The 26,777-nt window shown below is 35.0% G+C and overlaps 1 protein-coding gene across 14 annotated transcripts in view; it reads right to left on the bottom strand.

The window, feature by feature from the left end:
• AHI1 (Abelson helper integration site 1) overlaps positions 1 to 26,777 on the bottom strand; it is a 209,154-nt gene that overhangs the window by 123,702 nt on the left and 58,675 nt on the right. For all 14 annotated transcript variants that reach the window (XR_007191574.1, XR_008958939.1, XM_026504854.4 and 11 more), the window contains 4 exons: positions 24,451 to 24,581; positions 22,565 to 22,705; positions 9,657 to 9,853; positions 5,661 to 5,687 (listed from right to left, as the gene is read on the bottom strand). Coding sequence is in view for 12 of the 14 variants with exons in the window: in XM_026504854.4 (XP_026360639.2) it covers positions 5,661 to 5,687; positions 9,657 to 9,853; positions 22,565 to 22,705; positions 24,451 to 24,581 (496 nt within the window). In the remaining 2 variants the exon portion in view is untranslated. The remainder of the gene's footprint in view (positions 1 to 5,660; positions 5,688 to 9,656; positions 9,854 to 22,564; positions 22,706 to 24,450; positions 24,582 to 26,777) is intronic.

Below are 26,777 nucleotides of genomic sequence, written 5' to 3'. Positions count from 1 at the left end.
TAAACTGGCAAATAGTAAGTAAATTGTTTTCCTGAGTTCTTAGTGAGCTGCTCCAGCAAATTAATTGAACCTGAGGAACTGTCATGGGAGCCTCCAATTTATAGCTGATGGGTCAGAAACGCAGGTAACAACCTGGACCTGCAACTGGCATGGGAAATGGTAGAGGTTGGGGGGGGGGGTGAAGTCTTGTGGGACTGAGTCCTTAACCTGTGGGATCTGTCAATCTGCCACCATCCCCAGGCAGACAGTGTCAAATCGGAGTCAAACTGTAGGACACCCAGCTGGTATCACAGACAACTGCCCGGTGTGGGAAAAACCACAGCACATCTGGTGCCAGAGTGTTCCGAGTATTGGTGGTAGTGCGAGTAAAGGAGACACATGGGAGAAAAACTGGCTTTTCCTAACACAAGAAGTTTGTCCTGTTTTCTAAAATTGCCAGGAATGAAATTCCATAATTTTAGTGGCCTACTGTGGCCTGTACCACTCCTACAGTCAAGCCAGTCTCCCACATATTGTCAAAATAACAACACTTGACTTGCTTTTATCCAGTTTTGGATAATGACATGAAGAATTAATTATGAGCATTGAAAACAAAAGGAAACTCTCCAAAAAACTGCAAACCACCATTCTATTCAAATCTCAAATATCCAAACTTTTTTTTAGGAGATTAAAAAATTATCTTCTCTGGACTCTCTATTTATAAAGCTTTTTTACTTTTCAGTGAATAATATATTCTAAGATATATTTGACTATAATTTAATTACTTACCTTACCTTTACAGCATTATTCTACTAAACATAATTCAATAAACTTTAGCTTCAGGCCAAACACAATCGTCCATTTTCTATCCTCCTTTACTCATTCTCTCAGTAGCATGTGACAGTTCACCACTCCTCTTTCTTGAAATACTCTCCTCTCGGCTTCCCTGACATCCCGTTCTTCTGGACAAGTGCCTCAGGTATGTAGCTATCTCTCCCCAGGTGACTTTATCCAATCTCACAGATTAAAAATATAGAATACGAGCCCTGACTTCTTCCCTGCACTCATCACTCAGAAATCCAATTGCCTACTACACAATTACATCCATATCCCAAACTCCACTCCTAAAAACTCCCTGCCCTCCCGCATTCCTCATCTCATTACGAAGCATCCCGAGCATCTGCACAATTGCTGGAAGTGAGGATCTTTCGTTCCTTCACTTACACCACATCCAATCCATCACCGAGCTGTGTTACACCTACTTCCAAAATAGATCGTCTGTCCATTGGCTGCATCTTCGTTATTGCCACTGTTAAATTAATTAAACAGGAGGCCATGAGTCTGAGGCAGTTCTACTGCCACGGTGGCTGGGTTTACAGCCTACAGAAGCAAGCCCAAATCTAAGACTGTAAATACCTCAAGGTTACAAAATCGAAACCTGAGGACAACCAATCACCAACAGCCAGTGAGGCTTTAAACTATCATCAATCTATAATTTCCTTGCTTTGCTTCAGCCTTTTCTTTATAAAAGTCTTCCCTCAGTTCCTGCCAGTGGAGCACTTCTAACCACTTCCAGTTTGGGGCTGTGCCATTCTAATCAATTTTTGTTCAAATAAACTTATTTATTAAAATTTTTAATAGGTATCCATTTATCTTTGAACACCGTCCTTAGTCCTGGCTACGGTCTCCTCTTGGATTACCATAAAAGTCAGCCAACTGATTTCTCTACTTAGAATACTCACTCCCCTTTTAAAATCTACTCTCACATTCTCCCCAGCTTCATACCTCCATCACTGCTTCTCTGATTAGAACAATACCTACGTCTTTACTGAAGGTTCAGCAGAACATGTCACCCTCAAATATACCTCTTTGGTGTAAGTATTATTTTGAGAAACTGCAGACACTAGAGAAGCTCTGCAAACAGTTTTAGAAGCTGCCCTTTAAAAAGAGACATTTACATTAGAAAAGGGGCCTCTACTAGGAAGAGAGCTGTGCCCAGCGAGAACCTTTTAACTTCTCTGGAGGGGAAGCCTTTGTTTACCAAACCATTCCACCTCTCACCTACCCTGGAACTGCCTTCCCACTTTGAAGCCCTAGACCCCTATTGTTTCCTCCAGTTAAGATGGTAGAATTATTCCTCCTCTGCACTCCCATGCTAACAGGCATGCATGATCTCCTGATCACCTCCCCAACCTGGCCATTAAACACTGTTTCCCCTTGCTTGCTCACTATTACTACTTATGCACAATGCTCTTCTTTCTGCTCTCGAGTATGCCAGTTATCTTTCTAGATGAGGACTTCTACAGGACAGGACCTGTTCCTTCTCAAGTATTTCTCTCAGAGAGGCCTTTTAGGAGCACACTTAGAGGGCAGCCTTCCCTTCCAGTCACTCTCTGTCCCAAGGGGCTATTTTTATTGTCTTCACGTCACTTATTGTATGAAATTGTCTTATTTCCTTTTTTATTGTTTGTCTCCCTCTAACAAAATGTGCCTATTCGCTGTTATAATCCCAAGCACACCTGTGTGTGCACACATACAATACTTAGTAGGCAAGGATTAAAGAATGTTAATAGAAAAAAGGAGTGAATTTTCAACAACATAAAACTTTGGCTGGGATTCAGGGAAGAAACTTAGATACCTGGTAAAAATTTATTATCCTGGTTGTTATAGATGAGAAACTGCAGAAATATACTCTGCTTTCAAGATTAAAGACTTCTGACAATGGTGCCCATACCATTCAATGGGGCAAGCATAGCTTTTTCAACAAATGGTGCTGAGACAACTTGACAGCCACACGCAATGGGATAAAATTAGCCCTCTACATCACATTATACATATAAAAACATGAACTCAAAATAATCATAGACCTAAATGTTAGGAGTTAAAAATATTAAAATTTTTAAAAAAGGAAGTATATCTTTGGAATGCAGGGTTAGGCAATGGTTTCTTAGATATGACACCACAAGCAAAGTGACAAAAGAAAAAAAAAAGATAAACTGAATTTCATAAAAACTAAAACCTTTTTGTTTTAAAGGCCACCATCTAGAAAGTGGAAAGACAACTCACACAGTGGAATAAAACATTTGCAAATCATCTATCTGATAAGAGACTTATATTCGGAACATATAAAGAACTCTTAAAAATGAACATTAAAAAGACAAAAAAAATTTTTAAAGAATGGACAAAGGATTTAAACAGATATTTCTCCAAATAAGATACACAAATGGCACATCAAAAATGTTCAATGCCATTAGTCATTAGGGAAACACAAATCAAAAATTAGTCATTAGGGAAAAAACAAATCACAATGAGGTATTATTTCCTACCCACTAGAATAGCTATTTCCTAAAAAAAGACAGAAAATAACAAGTGTTGGCAAGAATGAGGAGAAACTGGAACCCTTATATATTCTTGGTGGGAATATAAAATGGTGCAGCTGCTTTGGGTAAGTTTAGTAGTTTTGCAAAATGTTAAATGCAGAGTTATCATATGCCCCAGCAATTCTACTCCTTGATATATACCTTAAGAAATGAAAACATGCTTGCACAAAAACTTGCACATACATGATCACAGTAGCATAATATTGTAATAGCCCCAAAGTGGAAATAACCCAAATGTCTATAAACTGATGAATGGGTAAACAAAATGTAATATATTTACACAATGGAATCTTATATGGTAATAAAAAGTAGTACTTATAACATGTGACAAATGGAAGAATTGTGCAAACCTTATCCTAAGTGAAAGACACTAGTTATAAATGACCACATATTATTTGATTCATTTATATAAAATGTCCACAATAGGCAAACCTATAGAGACAGCAAGTATACTCATGGTTACCAGGAGAGTGTGTGCGTGTGTGTGTGTGTGTGTGTGTGCACGTGTGTTTGTGTATGTGCATATACATACAGGAATAAGGACTGCTAAGAGAAACAGGATTTCTTTTTGGAGGGAATAAAAAAGTTTTAAAATCAGATAGTAGTGATGCTTGCGCAACTTTGTTAATGGGGTAAAAACCAGTAAATTGCACACTTTAAAAAGGCAAATATTATGGTATGTGAATTCTCTCTCAATAAAACTTATAAAAAATAACTAAAGATACTAGTAAGGTTAATCTTTCCAAATATGTCACCATATTTTCAATGACCATTTATTCTAGTTTTGTTAAGTACTTAGGGTACAAAGATGAATATAACAAGATCCTTCACCCACAGAGAGGTTCCAGATTAGCAGACGACAGTTTCCATAAATGCTTGCCAAGTATGTGCAGAACACTTTACTATTTGGACATTCAGGGAGCTTTACAAAAGAAGCGTATATATTTATTTGTTAAAGAGAAATAGCTCTGAATTGCTAAGTCAGAAAATTAGTTATTTTTTGGACTTTGGTTTTATATACTATGTATACTTAAGAAGATTTAGTAATCTTGGAGCTACAATCATTATACTAATCACTGCTATCAGGAACAAGTTTCCTGAACATCTGCAGCCCAAGTCAGAATATAGCTTGTTCTCTTCCCCTCCCCCACCATCTTCCTTCCCCTTGTCTGTATTCCATATCCTGTTGACTTGTGATGATTAGGTAAAAAAGTGATGGGTCCTCACTGATACTGGACAGCTCAATGAAGGGGTAAGCCCGGTGCCTTCTGACATGCTTCCTCTACAAGATGCCCCATGTGAAAAGAAACAATAGCCTACGACTTACTTCTGTATTCCAAGGGCCTGCCACATGGTAGTAGATGTCTACTAAATAAAAAAATACTTCCACTGCACTGATAGTACATAAAGCAGTTTTTGAACATACAAACACCATTCTAATTCCCTTCTGAAGGTCTCACCCTTTCATCTTGTGACAGATATAATTACATTTCATAAATGAATGAATGTCTAATTATTCAACTGAATTTTGGGAGTGGAAAGAAGAGGGAAGGACAAAGATGTAGTGTCATTCCAACTCTTTTAAATTAACATTTAGTTTCTTGACAATTGAGTTAAGGATTGGATATAAAATAACGTTGCTTGTAAAAGGAAGAAAGCTGCTGTGTTGAAAGCATTTCGGATACAATTTTGTTGAAATTGTTTAATAATCAAAGCCTTTTTATATGCTACTATTTTTAGACTAACTCTGGGGTCTTGAGCAAATCACTTAACTTCAATAAGCCTCAGCTTCCTCCTTTCTAAAACTGGAATAACATCTAATCTGTGTCTCAGGATCGCCACATAGCTGAATGGAAAAAGAAGTGTGAAACATTGGTGTAAGTGACCAAGAGCATGATCAGCACAGTGTATCACTGCTATTCATGTGCAGCTTGCATGCATTTCAAGGCTTATACGATTTACTCAGCATACATCCACCGGAAGTGTACTGGGGACTCTTCCCTATTAACTATCATATAACATTTTTCTCAGAGGATCAAATGACCGTGCTTGTGCTTTACTGAAAGTATATTCCTATTACTTAATATTCTTAAATCCTCAAAAATATGAAGGTGCTTGCTAAATTCCCAGATTCCTGTATATAATTCCTTGATGAATTTGAGCTCAAATAAGGAAAATACACATCTGATTAACTTTTATAGAAGTCCTATAGAAGTATGAATGGTATATTTCAATTCTTTGGTACATCACAGTGAAAGATATGGTTTTAAAGTTATCTTCCTCCTAATAAAAATTGCTTACCTTTGCAGCACAGGCTCGTATCACCTCCTAAAAGAAATACAATACAGTAAGGAAATAGTCATAATTTCGTTTTAATAAAATTATCAACTCTTCTCAACAGACCCCAATATTAATCTTTTAATAACCAAAATCAACATCTGGGAGAGTTTCTTTGTCTATCACCCTCACCCTGTACCTGTCACTCTGCATTGTTTCCAATAAGGTGGAAAGAGTGTGAATTAAAGAAAGAGACTCAATGAACTCTTGTTAAATCTGACCTGCCACAACAAAAGGCACTGAGAACAAGACTCTGGAGGGCCCACCTGTATCTGTTTCAAGAAAAACAGGTGGCCTCAATAATCTTAATAACAAACTTTTAATAATAAACTGGTAAATGTTAAAATTCTACCAGAGAACTAACATGTCTCAAAGACACACCCAGAATTAATTGCCGTATATAATTATCTCCATAAATAACAATGCCCAAAAATAGAATTCCCACATTAATAATTTATTTCAGACAAAATCTAAGAATAAACCCTACTGAATGGCAAAGTATATCATCAGTATTGAAAGAGCTACAGAGGGGCGCCTGGGCGGCTCAGTCGTTAAGCGTCTGCATTTGGCTCAGGGCATGATCCCAGGGTCCTGGGAGCCCGCATTGGGCTCCCTGCTCAGCGGGAAGCCTGCTTCTTCCTCTCCCACTCCACCTGCTTGTGTTCCCTCTCTCGCTGACTGTCTCTCTGTCAAATAAATAAGTAAAATCTTTAAAAAAAAAAAAAAAAAAGAAAGAGCTACAGAAAGGAACTGCCTATAATTCATGGGACAAGGCCAAGAGATGATCACTTCTGAAAAAGAAACTAGTAAAAGTCAACATATAATGAATGATTTGGAAATTTGCTGCTAAGGAGACACAGAAAATACTCAAGTCCAAAAAGGTTAGCTAGCATGTATCATCAGCCTACAACAGAACTAGAGAAAAACGGTAACGATGAATGTGGAGTTTAGGAAAAAAGAGAACTGAAAGAGGAACATCAATTTTTTATCCAGAAATTTCTAAGGGAAAGACACTGTGACTAAAGGATATTAGTAATTTGATCCCTAAAGGAGAAAGTGAAACTGCCTGGGCATGAGAGTCTGACCACCTGGACTGAATCTCAGCTCCAGTGCCTGCCATCTGTGTGATGCGAGTGATACTGCGTGGGCTCTGGAAACCTCAGCTTCATCTTCTGTAAAATGGGAGTAATACTAGCACCCACACTATACGACGGTTTTGAGGATTAAATACGATAAACGTGTAAAGCATTTAGCACAGGAATTCATTATGTCAGTTATTACTCATAATTAAATAGATGTTAGTTACCACCAAACAAATATTATTGGGTGAAATCTCCTATAGAGCAGAGAAAATTAACCTTTTTTTCAAAGCTGGCATAAGATGTCTTTAAACCCATCTAATCCCTATTCCTAGGACTCTGCTTAATAATCAACTCTAATCATTAACTTAGGTTTCAAATTAATTTTAAAAAGGGAGAGTAGTCTTTAGTGGGCAGGCAGCTGGAAAGGTGTACCTTTCACTATAAGATTTTTTTTAGGTTTATAAATCAACTTTTTGTAAGACTGATTACTTCTAGGAGGTACCCCAGATTCTGAGCAAGGCTGGATGCACTGATAAGATCAAATTTTAAAACCTCAGAATGAATTTTGTCAATGTTCTCAAGATACCATCTACCTAGGAGATCCTATCTGGGCTGCAGGATGCCTTCCAGGAGCTGTTGCAGCAGCAACACACAGTCAAACCTGTTATGTAGGAAACAGCAAAAGGACTACATGGTAAAGCTACAGAGAACACAGAATCCTCTATTTTTGTATCCTTTCCTCATTAATGAGTAAATGCCTATTAAATGCCTGTTGAACTGGTTGTGCAATTCACACACACACACACACACACACACACCCCATACCCTAAGCTTGCACTGTATTTTATTTAAAAAATTCCTATTGTGGTTACAAAGAAAGAAGTATCTCCAGTAATACAGTCTTCTATAATATAGAAGTAATCAAGTCTTCTTTATTGCACTTCTTTGTAGAAGACCAGTCTTATAGTCTTCAATGGATTAAGTAATAACCCAACCAAAAAAAAAAGGGGGGGGGGATCTACCAAAAAAAAATTACAGGAAACAAGGCATTGTGACAAAAGGTAAAAATGCAGTCAAAAAATGTTGGCAAAATATAAAAAGGATAGGGCTGCTATGGGAATAAAGATAACTTTTTGGTTTTTATTCCCATATGTTCTATATACATTATGAAAAAAACCCCAAAACACTGCAGCTAACATTTGAAAAAAAGTTCAGTGAATTGTCTCAACATGGGAAAAATATGGTTTTTCAAAAAACATAGCAAACAAAGCTTTCATTTCCAAAGGCAGCCTTGACCTACCTCAATCCCAATGCAAACAGAGACTCTAATTAAAAAAAAAAAAAAAAAAGATGTGGTAAAAGCTAAATAAATTAATGATTCTAAGAGAAATTTTTCTCTTATATAAATTACCAGTGTGCTTCCCCATGCCTTTGATTTCATATCTTAAAAAATATCTTTCTGATTTTTCCTTTACATCTGCTTTCTTTTGTTCATATATCCTTTCATTTATCTGAAGATGATAACTATGTAAGATGGTGGAAAAGAAAAGCTACAAGACTGAGTTGATTCCAGGATGTTAAGTTTTACAGTGTGAAGATCAAGAGATTGTAGGAAACCTGTTCTTTTATTTATCCATGAGTCAGTTTCTCTTAAATCTGCAAAGTCATTTTGTCATGTAAAATTTTAGACAAGGACAGTATTTTTTTTCCTAGCGAAGAAAGATTTTTCTCTAATTTATAAAACTCAATTTATCTATTTCTACTTCCTTTTAAAATCTGGAATATCATACATTATTCAATTAAATTAAAATGTTAAAATACACAGAATTACAACACTGAAATAAACTTATTAATTTATAGTATATATTCTAAAATTTGTGCAGAGAAAAATAAAAATATTTCTCCTATATTCCAAGTAAACCGGCAGTCTGATACACCTGGACTTCTAATTTCCTCAAGAAAGAAAAGGAGAGAAAGTAAATACAATCATAACTAAAGGTACTTCAGCGTAGCTCCTAATATGTTTGGTTTAAAACTGGTCAAGATTCCTATCAAAGGAGGAGAGAAAGAGATAATATTTATTAAGTGCCAGGCACTGTGCCAAAAGGTGAGAACACAACAAGGAACAAGTCTGCACAGTCCCTGTCTTCAGGGAGCTCAAGGCTAACTCTAACTAAAGGAACTATTATGGTCAAAAAGCATAAATATTTTTAAGGATATTTTGGCTTCTCAATACATCTTATCTTTGAGAAAGACTGTGTAGTAATTTATAACTAACAATAAATAGCACAATATTTTTAACTAAGCATCCTTCTCATTTTCATCATCTATTTTCCAGTTTTATGGGCAACACCTGGTTTTTGCGGCATTTCTTTTCTTGTAGTGAGATAACAGACCTTTTAGATATGCTTAAGGAACATTTATATCTACTCCTTCCAGAAGTACATGCTTATTTCTTTTATCCATTTCTTTGCTGAAGTCTATTTTTCTTTATTGTTTAGTTTTGCACATTAAGGAGGCTGTTCCTAACATATTTTATGTAAACATTGTCCCAGGTTGGTGCGTTTGTTGTGTTTGCGTGTGTTGTACATATGCACACATACACACACTTCCATTTTTAAACAGCAAAACAGGTCTTGGGCTGGTTTTTACAGAAATACTAAGTCAGGAAAGCAAGTAGGTTATCCTAAATTGGTCTATTTACTGCAGTGAGTGATGTTAGAACAAACACTACAAAGGCACTGTAAAAACACAAGAAATCCTATTTTTAAGTAACTACCTTACTTTGTTGGATTAATATTAGCACGGCAATGTAAAACAGATTCAAAATAGTTTTAAAATTTCCAACTTCTCAACTGCATAAAATCACTAGACATACTGTGACAGAATCCAGTCTCTGTTTCACTTGCTGCATCTTCATGGAAGAATGTTCAGTGTGGACACAGTCATCAATCTGAAAAGAGCCCTGATGAGGCAGTTTAGGACAAGTGCATAAAGCATCTTGACTTTGGTGTATTCCGGGTAATGGAAATGTTCCATTGTAGCGTTTGAACATTTCAGCCTCTTGCTGGGCAACTGGAAAAATAAATCCATAATTAGTTCAAGTGAATACAACAAAAGCACAAAGAAATAATTAAGCCATGAAACTGTAGCATTAAATAAATGATCAGAGACTGCATAATACATTTTAAAAACTGGGTAAGAAGACAACATGACTGACAAAATGTGAAGTTTTTAAATACTATAAAAGCATAAAAAAAGAAAAAAAATTTCATATATAATTTATGTCAGGCAGTATTTAATTGAGCCTTGAAGGCCATGGCAATCTCTCGGCTGGTAAATAACAAATTGGGATGGGAGCCTAACTTTAAATATATGTATACAGAAAACATTTAATATAAAAAATCAAAGGCATAACAGAATAGAATTAAAGGAAAGGCAAGAATAATAAATATAATTATTTACAAACTCAGTTCCCTAAAACAACTGTTTTCATATTTCTATACCCTTCTTAATCTTTATGCATATGTACATTTCATGAAAGATACCATAATGTGAATAAAATGTAAAGTTTTTCAATTTAAGTACAGACATCTTTCATATGTTTATTACTATGTAATTACCATTTTTAAATCTTTTACATCTCATCTAATGAAGCACTATTATTTATTTATGCACTCTCCTATTATCGAATATTTACAATGTTTTCTGCTTTCCCTCATTACAGACCATGTGTGTAGGAGTACTTTCATAGTTTAAATTATTTCTTAAAATAATTCTTTCTTTGGATTTAATTTCCAGGCTGGAATAGATGGTCAAAAGGCTGAATGTTTTTGATGATGATGACAATGGCAAGGACAATAGCATATATACTGCACTTTATGGTTTTTAGAAAGCTTTCACATATGTTATCTCATTTGATCATTTAAAATAAAGGAATTTGAAAATTCGTAAGCACCTGTTTGAATAAACAAAGGAGAAAAAATATACCGTGATCATTTAAAAAGTTATTTCCTTAATTATATAGTTTTAAATAGAAGGCCTTTCTAAATATAGCATGAAAAGTAACTGATATAATCAAGATTTGTAACAGAATCAATAGACCAGCTTTCAGGGATTCTGTGTACTACTGAAGTTACATACAGAAATACGAATGTGTATAAATATTTCTGGAAATCAGATCCGTAACTTTTATCAGATTATTTGTCAAAGGACTGCATGAGTCAGAAAATGTTAAGAATTGTCAACATAAAAGATGGACAGATTTTGCTACGTAAACATTTATAAAGTCTTGACTAAAATAAAAAAAACCTATCATAATCAAAATTCAAAAGCAAATGACTAGTAAAACAGTTCTTCTATCTCTGGACAAAATAAGAGTAAAAAGGACCAGATTTGCCCTCCTGCTTGAAACTACCAAAAAGCAGACAGAATGTATAAAGGAAGAAATAAAAGTGTCTTTCTTTACAGCTAGAATTGTCTATGCTGAGCTAAGATGATGGTGAGGCAAGTGAAGTACACGAGGAAGAAAATTTAAGGAGAGACTCGCTTAATCTCAGGTCTTGGCCCCACTTTGTGTAAAAAATCTGAATGGAATCTAAACAATAAGCCATTAGAACGAATAATCAACTTTAGGCAAGGTTCCAGGATACAAGATCAGCATACAGAAATAACTGTATTTCTACATTCAAGTAACAAAAAAAAGTCAGAAATTGAAAATTTAAAATATATATCATCTACAATGCTATAAAAATACTTCATACTTCGGGAAATACTGATGAAAGATGTGAGGGCGCCTGGGTGTCTCAGTCGGTTAGGCGTCTGCCTTCGGCTCAGGTCATGATCCCCAGGGTCCTGGGATTGAGCCCCGCATTGAGCTCCCCGCTCATCAGGGAGCCTGCTTCTCTCTCTGCCCCTTCCCCGACCGCTCGTTTTCTCCCCCCCTCCTTCTCTCTCTCTGGCAAAAATATATAAAATTCTTAAAAAAAAGAAAGATGCGAAAGACATGCATACTGAAAACTACAAAACTGTTGAGAGAAACTGAAGAACCACCTAAAATAAAGAGATATATTATGTTCAGGGTTGGGATAATCAATATTGTTAAAATATCGAATTCTCCTCAAATGACCTATACATTCAGTGTAATCCCACTCAAAATTCCAGCACTTCACCTTTGGAGAAATTGTCAAATTCTAAAATCCACACAGAAATGCAAAGAACCTAGAAGAGTTAAAACAACTTTGAAAAAGAACAAAGGGGACTTACAAAACTTGACTTCAAGTCTTACTGTAAAGCTACAGTAATCAAGACACTTCATTATTGGCATAAAGATAAACAAATAGATCAAGAGAACAGAAAAGAGCCTAGCATGTATAGACAAGGTATAAAGGGAATTCCATGTAAAAAGGATAGTCTTTTCAACAAATAGTGCTAGAACAATTGTATATTCATATGTGAGCAAATGAACTTTGATATACACCTTATACCATGTACAAAAAATAACTCAAAATGAATCTAAATGTAAAACCTAAAACCATAAAGAGACTTTCATAGAACACACAGGAATATATTTTTGTGAGCTTGGATTAGGCAAAGATTTGTAGATACAAAACCAAAAATCCATAAAAGAAAAAAATTGGTAATTTTGGACTTCATCAAAATTTCAAACATTTATTCTTGAAAACTGTTAAGAAGACAATTAGAAGACAAGACAAAGACTGGGGGAAATATTTGCAAATCATATATCTAATTGAGCATCACTTGTATAGAGAAAACCTAACTCTTAATTAAAAGTCAATAGTCCAAAAACAAACAAGCCAATTAAAAAATGGGCAAAAGATATGAACAGACACTTCACTGAAGAAGATAAATGGATGGCAAATATGTACATGAAAAGATGGCTCAACATCATTAGTCACTAAAGATAAACAAATTAAAACCCCTGTGAAATAGCACTGCATACCTATGAGAGGGGCTAAAATTAGAAAGACTGACCACTTCAAATTTAGCAAGGCAATGATACTGACACACTCACACACTGCTGGTAGGAAGGGTAAATGTTTTAAAACTGTTTTAAAAACAGTTTGGCAGCTTCTTAAGAAGTTAAATGGACATCTGCAATTGGATACAGCCCTTCTACTCTTAAGAATTTCTTCAGGAGACATGAAAGCACGTGTTCATACAAAGACTTGCAGATGAGTATTCTTAGCAGCTTATTTCTAATAACTAAAAGCTGGGTACAACCCCAAAACCTATCAACAGATGGACAGAAAAACAAACTGTGATCAATCATAAAATGAAACAATACTCAGAAATAAAAAGGATGAACTATTGATAAAATCTAAAATATAGATAAATCTCAAAGTAATTATGAGTGACAGAAGCCAGACAAAAAAGAGTACATGGTATAAATGGTCTCACTTATATACAATTCTAAAAAATGGAAATTAATTCATAGTGATTGCCTGGGGGAAAGACAAGGTAGGGAGAGATTTCAAAGGAGCATAAAGTAACTTAGAGATGATGGATATGTTCGTTATTTTCATTGAGATGATGGCCTCACAAGTGTTTAAATATGTCTAGACTTATCAAGACACACATTTTAAATATATGCAGTTTATTGCATGTCAATTATACCTTAATAAAGCTGCTCACACTAAAAAAAGCAAATGACAAGCTAGTGATAAAAGGGGTTAATATTCTTTTTTTTTTTTTAAAGATTTTATTTACTTCTTTGAGACAGAGAGAGAGAGACCGCATGCACAAGTGGAAGAAGGAGCAAAGGGAGAGGGACAAGCACTCCCTGCTGAGTGAGGAGCCAAATGTGGGATCCAACCCAGGACCTGGACATCATGACCTGAGCCAAAGTTAACCAACTGAGCCACCCAGGTGCTCTGGGGGTTAATATTCTTAACATGCAAAGAGTCCCCATAAAACAAATTAAAAATAAATAATCTAACAGAAGATGGGCAGAGGACCACTACAGAAAATTCACAAAAGAATAACTATATGGCCTATAAAAAATATATTTAACCTCACCAAGAAGAAGGAATAAGGGGGAAAAAAAAGGAAAATTAGAAAGTGATGGGTTCTTTTTGTTTTATTGCCTGTTTAACTGATCCCAATGGATCAGATACTTCAAGATACTTTTTCTAGGAAACAAATTGAGTAAGAGTAGCCAGGTGTGTACTGAAGTACTACTTAAAGTACTGAAAAAATATGTAACAGTGGAATTGTACAACAACCACTTAAATAAATTATGGTGTATTCATTTAATGAAAGGGAATTCAGCCACTAAAATTATATACAGAAGTATAATTGCCATGATGAAATATTGCTAATATATTACTAATTGGAGGCAAAATAGTTTATAAAGCAATATAATGAATATAAAAAAGGATGATCACTTTTTTTAGTCACCAACCTTGGTTGCACTAGCCATGAATTTGAGATAGAACATATAAAAAATTTTGGGTCCTTGATCACTGTATTCATGCCCGACTTCATTTACACACTCTAAATAAAGCACAGCTCAATAATAATGGGCACTCTCTCCCTGCAGATCCTGATGATGTAAGTACCAGGGACCACTACTGAGGGAATAGACCTGCTTACAATCCACCCTTCCAGAGACAGATAGATGTTCATTCTTCAATACCGATTACTGTTCTCAGATGGAAGTGTAGCTGCTTCTCTGCTTAGATTTTCGTGGCTCTGACTGCTATTTTTCAGTACCTATTTTGGACTTCCTTTCACAGCACTCTGACAATTTACTCCCAAATATTCAAAAATTGTTTAAAGAACAAGAGAAAACTGAAGCTGAAAGAAAAGTGCTCTATGAATTGGAAATTGGAAAGCTTAACAGTAGATGAGCCAGGGATGAATCAATCAACAGATGAAAATTATGTTTCATGATCTTTGCCTTACTTCATTGTTTTTTGTTGTTACAAATGGAAAGTAAAGCTCGATTTGACTATTTAATAGCATTTTCTGACTCCCTGTTTTTCTGTGCTTGCTAGTTACCTATTGCCAACCACAATTTCACATTAAGCTCTGAGTGGGCATGCAGAGAAGCACATAAACGTAGATACGAGCAACAGTTACGCAGGATAGCAGGATTTTGATATTTATCTTGTTCTTTTTGCCAAACTGTATTTTCTAAGTGTTCCACTATGCTAAATATGTACTATATTTTTTTTAAAAAGGATTTTTTTTTTAAACTGGTAAAAAATAACAAAATGCATTGCCTAAATGTTTATTTTTTGCAGTACTCTGATGCCTTCCAGAAAGAACTGAAATGGCCTACAGGGATGCAGATAACAGAAACAAACCTCAAACAATTATGAATACCTGTTTCTGTTGTTTAAGGGGAATTTTCTATAGAAAAGCCATCTGACTGGATTTCAAGGAGTCACATTAATACCTTACTTTAACACTCCTAGTGCTGTGAAGGCAGCCATAAAAAAATCTGCAGAAATATTCACAAAGACCTAGTTTCTCAGATACTAGAAAAAGAAGCTACTTACAAGTTCTTGCATTCTTCCCCTCCCTAACCCTCCACGTCTATATACATCTATCTGTGTAACACAGTATAGAATATTTCACTGTAAAATAGGTCATAATTGATGCTTTATGCTTCTAACATTTCAAAGCTTTCTAAAACATTTTTACATAGGCCATGATTGGAATATGATGTTGCAATTAAACAACTGTATTTCTTCACTTAGTCATTTTCTCATCTTTGGCTAATTTAACTTTGTACATTTAAAATTCTAACCTAACCTGATAAAACTCAAAATTTGAACAGTCTCACCCACCCATCCACCAGTTTTTGAGGAGTACATTAGAGCAGGCTCTAGGAATACAAAGACACTGGCCCCCTCTTGGGGTCTGAATCTTTTGGAGGTCAAAAAGAAATTACTGCTCTATGCTAACTGGCGTAGCAGAGGCATCCACAAGGGCCTGAGAACATAGAGGTGGCAACTACATCTGCTTAAAGGAATGTTATGCCCATCATATTACTTCCAAATCTACCTACAACTGGCTATAACTGGGGATTCTCAATTTTAGATAATTAAAAAAAACTCGTAAAATGTTTTCACAACTGATAATCAAATTTTGATTTATAATAAGTTCAGTGCTTTTGTGTATGCTCTGGCCTTAAACAATTATAAGAAATAACGTGGTTTTCGCAGGAGATTTTTATCTTTCTAGGAGGAAGAACAGAGGAAATAAGATATTTTAATCCAGAGCCCTTTGCATTTGAAGTGAATACATTATTATTAAAACTTATGTTTACTTATGTTATTGACTTTATAACAAAGTACAACTAAAAAAACCAAAATATTCTTTCTCTTATACTATATCACAGTAAGATTTCCTTTTGGTTCAACACTTAATCCCTTTGTTCAAGACCCATTATTAGACACAGTTCTGTTAATGGGTACAGTCATTTTACTGGATACCTAATTCTTTTACTTATAAATGATTCTATTTCTAATTATAGCATTACTGTAAGCTGGTAGGTCTACTGCACTAGGTTCCCAGCATTCAGCACTTCTGCAGCAACCTCCTTGCCTTCCTCTAGCATTTGCTATGTGTAGGGAATTTCTGTGGTCTGAATGTCTGTGTCCCCCTGAAATTCCCATGTTCAAGTCCTAACACCCAAAATGGTGGTACTGGGAGGTGGGGCCTTTGGGAGGTCATGAGAGCAGAGCCCTTAGGAATGGGAAGGGCACTAATCCCCTTTTAAAAGAGGCCTCAGAGAGTTCCCTTGTTCCTGCTATCGTATGAGGTTCCAGCTAGAAGGTGCCATCTATGAACCAGAAAGTGAGCTCTCACTGGACACTGCATCTGCCATGCCTTGATCTCGGGACTTCCCAGCATTCAGAACTGTGAGAAATAAAGTTCTGTTGTTTCCAAGCCATGCAGGTGCTGGCATTTTGTTATAGCCGTCAGAATGGACTAAGACAAAAAATGTTCAAGGGCTTACAACTTATTCTTTTTTTAATTGTATTTTACAGGGCCTGACTTGTTCCTTGCTTCAGCTAATCTTAACATACTGTGTGGATGGACCAGAGAAATTCTATTGAGGACCACTTCGACTCCAGTAGCCTGGGTATATTCAGGGCCTGTTAGTTATTTTGTATTTCCTTGGCATATTGAATATGTAAAGGAGAACTTGCGTTACTAATGAAACTGTCCAAAGTTTTCTAACAAGAAAGTGTAACTCATGGCTCAAAGCCAACCAAAAGCAAGAGCATCTACCATCATTCAGCAAATCTGTTAGGTGAACACCAAAATATAATAAATTATCTCCAAATCCCGGAAGTACATACTATTGTCCTGCTGATTTCCTATTCCATTATCAATCACTTTTCACACATCATGCTATTCAACTCAATGTGTGACATGTGCATTGCTAAAAAAACAGCTAGGATTTCTCTACTGCAGCCTGGTTCGCGAGCTCTTCATATATTCCTACTCCATACCATGCTTTATAGTATCATTTCTGCATTCGATGAAACACTGAGATAAAACAGGATAAGTATTTTGATTTTGCAAGTTAAAAAACAGATGCAAAAATGCTGTTACTTGACCAGGGTCAAACAGAAAGTGATGGCACTTTGTCTAGAACCCCAGTGAGCTAACTCTTACTCCACCTTTCCCACCACACTGCTATTTTGCACTGTACCACTCTTCCTTCTTGGTGCGCTTTAAAAAACACGAATATAAGCATTTAAAAAAATGCCTGGATGAGGAATTCAGAGCTCTGGTTTATGTTCAAAGCCAGTTTTTCATTTGTCCTGAATCCTGGAATGACACAGCCTTTCAAATCAAAGTATCCATTATGTGGAGAATATTAAAATGGAGACTTCAGGATATGACCAAGAAATAGGTTGTTTAAGCACATCTTCAAATATGGCATTTCTATCTCTTAATTCTTCCACTAGGCTAAAAATAGATACTTCAACTATGACCTACAATCAGTTATCCATGTAACTGAATAATCTTATCCAAGTATGAGAATTGTAGTAACTGAGTTTGTTTCTGAATCATTCATCTTTAGTACTTTAAGAACACTATTATACAGACAACTATGCATACTAAATTAATTTCAACTAGACATTATCTTGTTGCAAAAATGTTATAAAGTTAGTTACATTAAAACTGAATGCTACATAATAAAGATAATTCATATTTTGGATTATACTGGGAACTGCTTAACGCATTATAATTATCTTCAACATTTGTGAAAGAGTGAACTATTAATAATACTAGATAATCAAAGTTCCGTTTAGTCTTAAGGGTTCCTCCTACATATTAAAATTGAAAACAAACAATACACTTCATCACAGGAATATCTGGCCACCTTTTTAATTAAATTACTTCATGAAATAGGAAAGGCAAAAACTAAATAACTAGCTTAGTGTTTTAAGAGTAAGGGCTCTGGACTCAGACAGCTGGGTAAACTTTAACATTTACCAAATGTGTGACCTTATGTAAATTACCTCATTCTCCCTGTGCCTCAGTTTCATCATCTGCAAAACGAGGATAATAATAGCATCTACCCTGTGGGGTTTTGAAAGGACTGTGAGGAAGAACGTACGTAAGATGCTCATAAGATTAGGGGACACACTGTAAATGTTTGATAAACGTTAGCTACTACTACCACTATTTTTATTAGCCCCCAATTTACTCACTGATCATGACTTTCATTCCATATTTTTATAAAATTTAAGGGGGAAAGGCTATTCTATAGGATTTGTAATTTTTATTTCAAACACTTACTGCACATCAGTAATATACCAGGTACTATGTTAGACATAAGGAATTGTAAACACCATGGGATTCTGGTCAATGAGCAAGTTATAGAACAAAAATTTTATAGGGACTTAAGGTATTCATTACCTTGAACTCTGATAAGTACGTTACAGTGTGAAAAATAAAGCTATCAACAACAACAACGTAGGTGGTTGTTAATGAATATGAATTCTATAAATAAAATCACATTTAGTGTCAATGGTAGAGACTGCTGTTCAGTATAACTAAAATTTTTCTAGAGATGTAATCAACTACTTGGGAAGCACAAATGACTGGAAAAGAGTTTGGTAATCTGAGTCTGATTCCTGGATTTTACAGCCCTGCTCAACTTGACACACAGCAGATGCTCAATAAAGATCTGTCTCGCCTAAGATCCTCTAAGTACCCCAGGGTTAACACTGATTCAGAGAAGAGACTGCCACCTAGTGGAAAATTAGGCTCATCACCTGGGATTATCAAATAATGCTGAGAACTTCCCAAACTAATTCTTGATCCTACTTAAAATACTACATGTATATTCATTGTGTGTCAGTATTCAGGCTAGGTACTGGTAATAAAAAGATGAATAAGCCTCCATCTCTGCTGCCTTCAAAGTACAGATAATACAAAGAAATCACATATTAGGCATAAAATAAATGGTATTATAGAAAAAAAAAAGGTTTGCTTATTAGATAATCAGAAGCTAGTACTTGAGGAAATTTCCTAAAAAGCCAGGTTAGTGTAGCAAATAAGAGCACAGTCTCCAAGTCCAGCCTGTATGGATACAAGCCCTGGCTCATGTAAAATGAGGATAATTATAGGACCTATCTCTTAAGATTATCATGAAAAATGAAGTAAATATACGTAAAGTGCTTAAAACAGTTCCAGGAACAAAGAAAGTGCTTTGAAAGTATTAGTTATAATTATTATTACATGTACAATAGGATCCTAGAGATGGAGACAAATATTAATAACAGAACATTAACTGCTAAAGTCTAGCTTCATAAATTTAATTCAGCAGAAGCCGTTTCTTCTGACTAGCACTCTGTTATTATGGGAATCCTAAAAGTACATTATTTGTGGTACTCTGTGACTAAATTTTGTATTACTAGATGATTAACCCTTTCAACATCAGGCAAATAAAACTGCCTTCTGAAAGTAAAAATTGTATTTCTTACCAAAAAAAGCAAAAAGTCAGTAAAATGAAAGACCCAAAAGACCACAAGCTGAACATATGCTTAACAGGGAAAGACGCTTGCTGACTCTTCACAGATTTTGCTAGAACTGAAAGATAGATGATACATTTAGCTACCATTGTGGTCTCATTCGCAGCTTATTTAACTTACCAAAAAAATGAGTTTGCTCCATTTTCCTTGAAAAATACCTAAATGTATGAGGAGCTCTGATAAATACTATTTAAAAATCATGTAACCATCCTACATCTTTCAAATTTTATACCACTAAAAACATTTATGTAAAGATACACGTAAACTTTATTTTCAGACAAGAAAGTTTGCGCAAAATATCCCTGCATTAAAAATAAAATATAAGGTAAACCTATAACAGATTAATAATAAATACTGTTAAGTTTTAATGAAAAATCTAAATACTATTGACTTGATGATTATGGTTTGCATTTAATGAGTAAAATACTTTAGAGTCTAAAACAACTTTTTGTTTTCTTCTGACTATATACCATTCACAAGAACTGTGCTAAATCTTGGATTGCTTGGGATTATGTAACTTCTTCCTGAGCTTCCTCATTTTAAAAATAGGCAGCAAAGAGTTAGGAAAATGTGTTGAAACATTTTGAGTTTTGTTTGTAAAGGTGTTAGTATACTGAAAATTGTGTCCTAAAATCATGATACAAAATAATTTTAATTTCATGTGTACTATTTGAACATTTTTATTTTTGAAACACTTTGAATTCCTTCCTTTTCTATATTAATACAGCATAGATATAATGTCCTTAACTTCATGCATTTATTTTCTAATACAATTGACCCAGAAAGGTACACACTCTAAAAAAAAAAAAAAAAAAAAAAAAAAAAAAAAAAAGGCTGCCAACAGAATGAATAAAAGAGGGGGAAAAAACTTTTTTTCAATTCCCTTTCATACAGAGGTGCTTATCAGCATATTAAAACCTCAGTTCCCATAAAATCAAGTATATATGGGTTAAATGCGCATGATAGCAACCCATTTTACCTATTTCCTTGTTTTATTATACTCCTTATCAATTTACAAAGTACTTTCATAGTCCCTATCTCACTGTATCCTCACAAATGGCTCTCTGAGGTAGCATAGGTGTGGAGAGTCGCGGTGCCACTTACCAGATGAGGAAATGGAGCTTTAGGAAGGCAAGAGGCTTGCACAAGGTCACTACAGAAACAGAACTGAACCTAAAACCTCTGCTTCTAAACTCCTAAAAATGCTTTGCTCTTTCTGCTTACGTTTCTAGAATGGACTTCTTGGTCTAAACGCCTACTGTCTAAAAACCAAATTGGCAAACGCAAGTGGGCTAACCTAATGATGGAAACCCTCCATCAATGACAGAAAAAAATACGGAAGAAAGAAAGAAAAAGAGTGGAACTTCCACTTGCCTTTGTAGTGAAAATTTCAAAAGCTTACAAAGCACATTAGGAATTAAATAGCGAGTGTTGTGAAAGCTCTAAAGGTTCTGAGGAAATAACCGTGCTGCCTGCTACTCTAGACCCAGTGATGCGGATGGGGCACCTAGGTGTGACTCCCCTCCATGTGGAGAGTGAGAGTGCACACAAAGAACAGCCTGTTTCAGGACATGTATTTGAACTAGACACCAGGTGTGAATATGTGTTAGAGAAACAATTTTACATATTTATTTTTCTAATATATTTTGCCTGGAAGAGCATAATAAAATCCATATAATGATCAACAATTTCAGGTTTAGAATTTATCTGTCTGATAATTTAGCACTTATCACAACCATTAACCAATAACCAATGAACAGCTAACCAATATTTATATTAACACAATAAATGTTACCACTCACATTTCATTTAACTTTAAGACTCTCTGCCAAATAATCCCATGTTAATGTCACCTATATATATATGTATTTGTATATTTATGCATTTAAGATATTGTATGTAAGCCATCCTAGCTTAGCAAAAACACTGAATGATGATACATGACATCCTAAACAAATCAGAGACTAATGATGACTGTTTATTTTTGAACAAGATTTAATATATAAAGAAAATGGAACTGCAACTTTGGGAGTGACAGCACCATGAGTACATACAGTGCAGAAAAATGAAATCCTAATTTCAGGACAGAAATTAAAGAAATGTATGAAAACAGCACAAATCCAAATAATTCTAAGAATACCATCTTATTCCTGAAAAATGTATCCAGAGTCTTTATTTCCTTGTTTTTTCACAGAAAAACAGAATAGCGTAATTTTAGAGTAGAAAAAGACATTAAGTTTCTAATTCCAGATCTTATTTTCACTGACATTTGATGTTTTACCTTCCTTTTAGGCTAAGAAATTCTTAAAACTATCGCTTATTACAAGTATGTGCTTTAGTGAGAAACAAAAACATGGAATAAGAAACTAAATATTCAATTGAAAACATTAAAGATCCCTACTGCCTAAATATTGTTTACCTTTTAAATTTAGTTAACACACTCTCAAATAATTTTTAGATGAATTTTATTTATTTAAATTTAGAAAGAAAGTGATGATTACCTTTCTGTGATTCCAAGAAAAGGGCACAATCATTTATGTGTACCTTTGCTGACATTTAAACTCCATATAGTGCTTATGGAAAAATAAAATGTTATAACACAATAATAATATAATCTATTTAATCTGTGTCTTAAAATATATTCAAGAGAGTTTTATTAATACAAAGGTTGATAGTTTTCACAAAGCTCATGATTCCTGGTTCGGCCTAAAAGTAAAGGTTACTTAAAATATTCTTTTCTTATCAGCAGTGAACTTACCATGGAAATCATAAATATACAGAAGAACTGGCTCATTCTGCCCAAATGCACAAAATGCAACCATATTTTCAAGTGGGTGATAAGAAATGTCTCGAATAGGTGATTTCAATGGCAGGTCAGAATACATTGCTACTTGTTCTCCTAAATAAGAAAAGACATGCAATAATTTGTACTATTTCAAATATCTCTCATTAGACGATTATTCTTTAACTCACTAAAAATAGTTATAGTAAGTAATAACGAAGCTCGCATTATTTACATGAAAACCTTGATTACTTATAGTCGAGTAACTTTGATATTGAATAATTATTTTTCATTCTGTTAGACCTACTCTTTCTACCTCTCACCCCAACCTCTTCAATGAGGTTTTCAAGGCACACACAAAAAAAGAGCTTAGCAGGAGAGAAGTACCTGACTTTGAGATCTGACAGCTGAGCAAATGCCAACTAATAACAAAGAACTCAGGGAGAACTCTGGGAGGAACTGCAGGCTCTAAAACTGACGACACTGTTGAAGGAGGTTTGGTGGGGAATTCATTTTTCTATTTTTTTCCCAGAGACATTTGTATACCCACTTACTACCTGCTTTAAAGATACATATGATTATTAATGGCTGAAAGAGGGTCTAAGGAACCTATGAAAATTGGAACTCAGAAAGCAAAAAACCAAGATCAGTTTATTGAAGGAGAAAAGAGATTTGACACTTCCAAACCGATGCTGAAGTATCAAAACACAGTAAGGAAAAAAAAAATCCTAAGCAAACCGACGAGTCAGAAACGCTTCAAGGAAAGATGGAGAGAATGTGCAATTAAGGAAAGCATGTGCGGTGATGAGCACGAGGTGTTGTATATGTAAGGGATGAATCATTAACTTCCACACCTGAAACGAATATCACACTGTACGTTAACTAACTGGAATTTAAATAAAACCTTAGGGGAAAAAATCAAGAGTATAAATACAGTGAACCAAATACTATTGATTACAGATATTTAAAATTTTATAAAATTCTCTCAATTTATTGCTAAAAAATGTTTATGTGGTTTTAGCTTTTCTTTTGAAAAACAAAGATGAGGCACAAATGAACTTCCCAATGTACTGATTTATTGTATTGGGAAAACATGAACTATAGTAATTGAGGTGAATTGCTTTTGTTTATCTTTTTTAAGGATTTTACTTTTAAGTAATCTCTATACCCAATGTGGGGCTCGAACATATGACCCCAAGGATCAAAAGTCTCAAGCTCTATCAACTGAGCCAGTCAGGTGCACCAGGTAAATTGCTATTAAGTTTCAGACACCAAAACTTTGACAGGAATATGTTTATTTCTAATAAAAAATATATTACAGATATTTAGCCATTTGTATACCCACTTACATTCCAAATTCAGGTCATAAGTATTCTGTATTTTGCATTACAATCCTAACTAAGTACTTTTCTTAATAGAGCATAGGGAATATAGTCTATAATACTGTAATAACTTTGTAGGTGACAGAAGGTAACTACACTTACCATTGTGCACATTTTGTAATGTATATAATTGTTGAATCATTATGTTTGTTGTACACCTGAAACTAATATAATCGTATGTCAACCACGATAAAAAATACTTCTCTTAAGATTGCTAATATCTCATTATAGGCAAGGAAAGAATAAACCTTGAATTATAATGTGAAATTCTAAATCCATGAAGATATCAAAACAATAAAGACAGAGAATTTAATATAAATTTAGACTGTAACTGAGTCCCATTATCAGCTCTCCCATTTTGAAAACCATAATTGAGAACCTGAAATCAGAATTTTCTTGAAAATTATTCCATGGTAGTTCCCACACTTCTTCAAAAATTAAAACACCCCCCCCATTTTTTAATATCAGTGAAATATTTACCTGTTTCTGGGTTCCAAACATATACTATACCATCCTCACTTCCAGCAAAGAGAAAAGTCCCGCATGGTGTCAAAGTACTATGAATCTTTTCCCGATAATTTGCTGCACCTACAAATTTCCTTGCTGCTAATCTACAAACAAAAAAGATTTCACAAATGTAACCTATCTTACCCATTGAAAAGATTGGCAGTTAAAAAAGCTTTTTCTTTTAAATACTTCATTTGCATTTAACAAACAATTTTTTGAGAATCTGTTACATGGGAGACATTCTACAGTAGATGCAGAATAGAGAAGAGAGAGTCCCAGAGCTCAGGGAGTTTGTAATATAGCAGGAGAGAGAAGGAATGCATCAATATAAAACAGAAACTGGATGTAGAAAGTGTCACAAGAGAACAAAATGAGTACTTTGCAGATTTGGATTAAAGTAATTCTTTTTTTTTCTTTTTCTTTCTTTTTTCTAAGATTTTATTTGAGAGAGAGAGAGGGAGAGAGAGAGTATGAGTGGGGGGGGAGGAGCAGACAGAGAGGGAGAAGCAGCCTCCCCGCTGAGCAGGTAGCCCCACGGTCCCCCCAGGACCTTGGGATCATGACCTGAGCTGAGGACAGATGCTTAACCAAATGAGCCACCCACTCATCCCCAAAGTGATTATTTCTAGCTATGAAGAGAGGGCCTACTTTATGGAAGTAGCATTTGAGTTGGCTACTTAAAAATGTACAAGATTTTTATATTTTTCCCATGTGATAGATTTTTAAAATCACACAATGAATAGTTGGATCCTTGCAGGAATATTAGACAAAGATAATATTAAATCATCTATTAAATATGGTATATAACCTTCTAGACTTTTTCTTTGTGAATAATGGCTAACATTATTATTATTTTTTAAAGATTTTATTTATTTGAGAGAGAGCGAGCACAAGCAGGGGGAGCAGCAGAGGGAGAGGTAGAAGCAGGATCCCTGCTGACCAGGGAACCCCATGCAGGGCTCGATTCCTGGACCCCAGGGTCACGACCTGAGCTGAAGGCGATGTTTAACCTTAGCTAACATTATTTTAGTGCTTACTATATGCCAGGTAAGTATTATCATCATCCCTCGCTTACAGAGAGGACATTACATGCAGTGTCCCATTATATGCTTTTTTCCCCCATTTAACAATATATCATGAATAATGGCCCTCTGTGTCAGAAAATATAGGTTATATATTCATTTCAGTAGGTATATATCATTGTCTAAACATACCTTAAGAAATCTTCTACTATAGGACAACAGCTAGGATGTAGAATTTCTAGCTTTCTCTTACCATGAACATGATTTCCATGAGCAAATCTTGTATATACACATTTTTTCACTGTTTTACAATTATTTTCACATAAATTCCCAGACCTGAGGCTACTGGCTCAAACATTTCTGGAGTCCTTGCTCTATGGTGTAATGTTTTAAGTACTTTACATGTGTAAACTAACTTATTACCCACAAAACCCTTATGAATTTGGTATATTATTTCCCCCATTTGAGTGAGGAGGAAAGAGAGGCACAGAATGGTTAATTTGTTGGTCAGGGATGGAAAAGGCAGTATTTGACTCTAAATAGTCTGCCTCTAGAGCCCAAGCAGTATTCTAAGCCAAATACTATACACTACTTAAAAAGCGAATAACCAAATTCTTTAGGCCTGGCCTTTTAAAACCTGGCACTAATCTCTATTTCTAAAAGAAATTCTTTCTCAACACTCCTTGTCAAGAAATTAATGTTCCAACAGACTCACCCTGCCCTGAACACAACTTCTATTATCCTACTTCTGAATTTTATTCCAGGCTTTTCTTGTTTTCCACCTTCCTGACAAACTTCTATCTTGTCTAAATTCTATCCATCCTTTAAGATTGAGCTCAAAGGCCAGGCTCTCCATAGAGCCTGTAACAGAAGACTACAGTATAGCCATCATTACCTTTACCTCTTGCCATGAAAGATATAATCCTTTACTAAGTATTTATAGTCATTAAAAAAATACATATCAAGTACTTGTTATCTCTCAAGCATGACATGGGTACTATGTATAAAAGAAGAATAAGCAGATTCCAGTCTTAGAAGATCTCACAATTTAGCCTAATTAAATGTTTTGTGTTATTTTGGAGGCACCATAACTAGATTATAAACTCCTGATGAACTACTCTGCTAATCATTTTCCCATAGCACTGATATCAGTATCCTAAACAGCTCCCCATAAACACTGAAGGCCTTAACAGTTAGCCCTGCAAGATAACTGCAGAATAAAATACTATAGATCACGTTTTCGTTTCTAAACACAATGAAATCTAATTAAACTAGAGT

Source organism: Ursus arctos, unplaced genomic scaffold, assembly GCF_023065955.2.
Source record: "Ursus arctos isolate Adak ecotype North America unplaced genomic scaffold, UrsArc2.0 scaffold_13, whole genome shotgun sequence".
In the NCBI taxonomy this organism is placed as follows: Eukaryota; Metazoa; Chordata; class Mammalia; order Carnivora; family Ursidae; genus Ursus; species Ursus arctos.
Note: the sequence above shows the minus strand (reverse complement) of the source record. Positions and strands in the feature narration are given on the sequence as shown.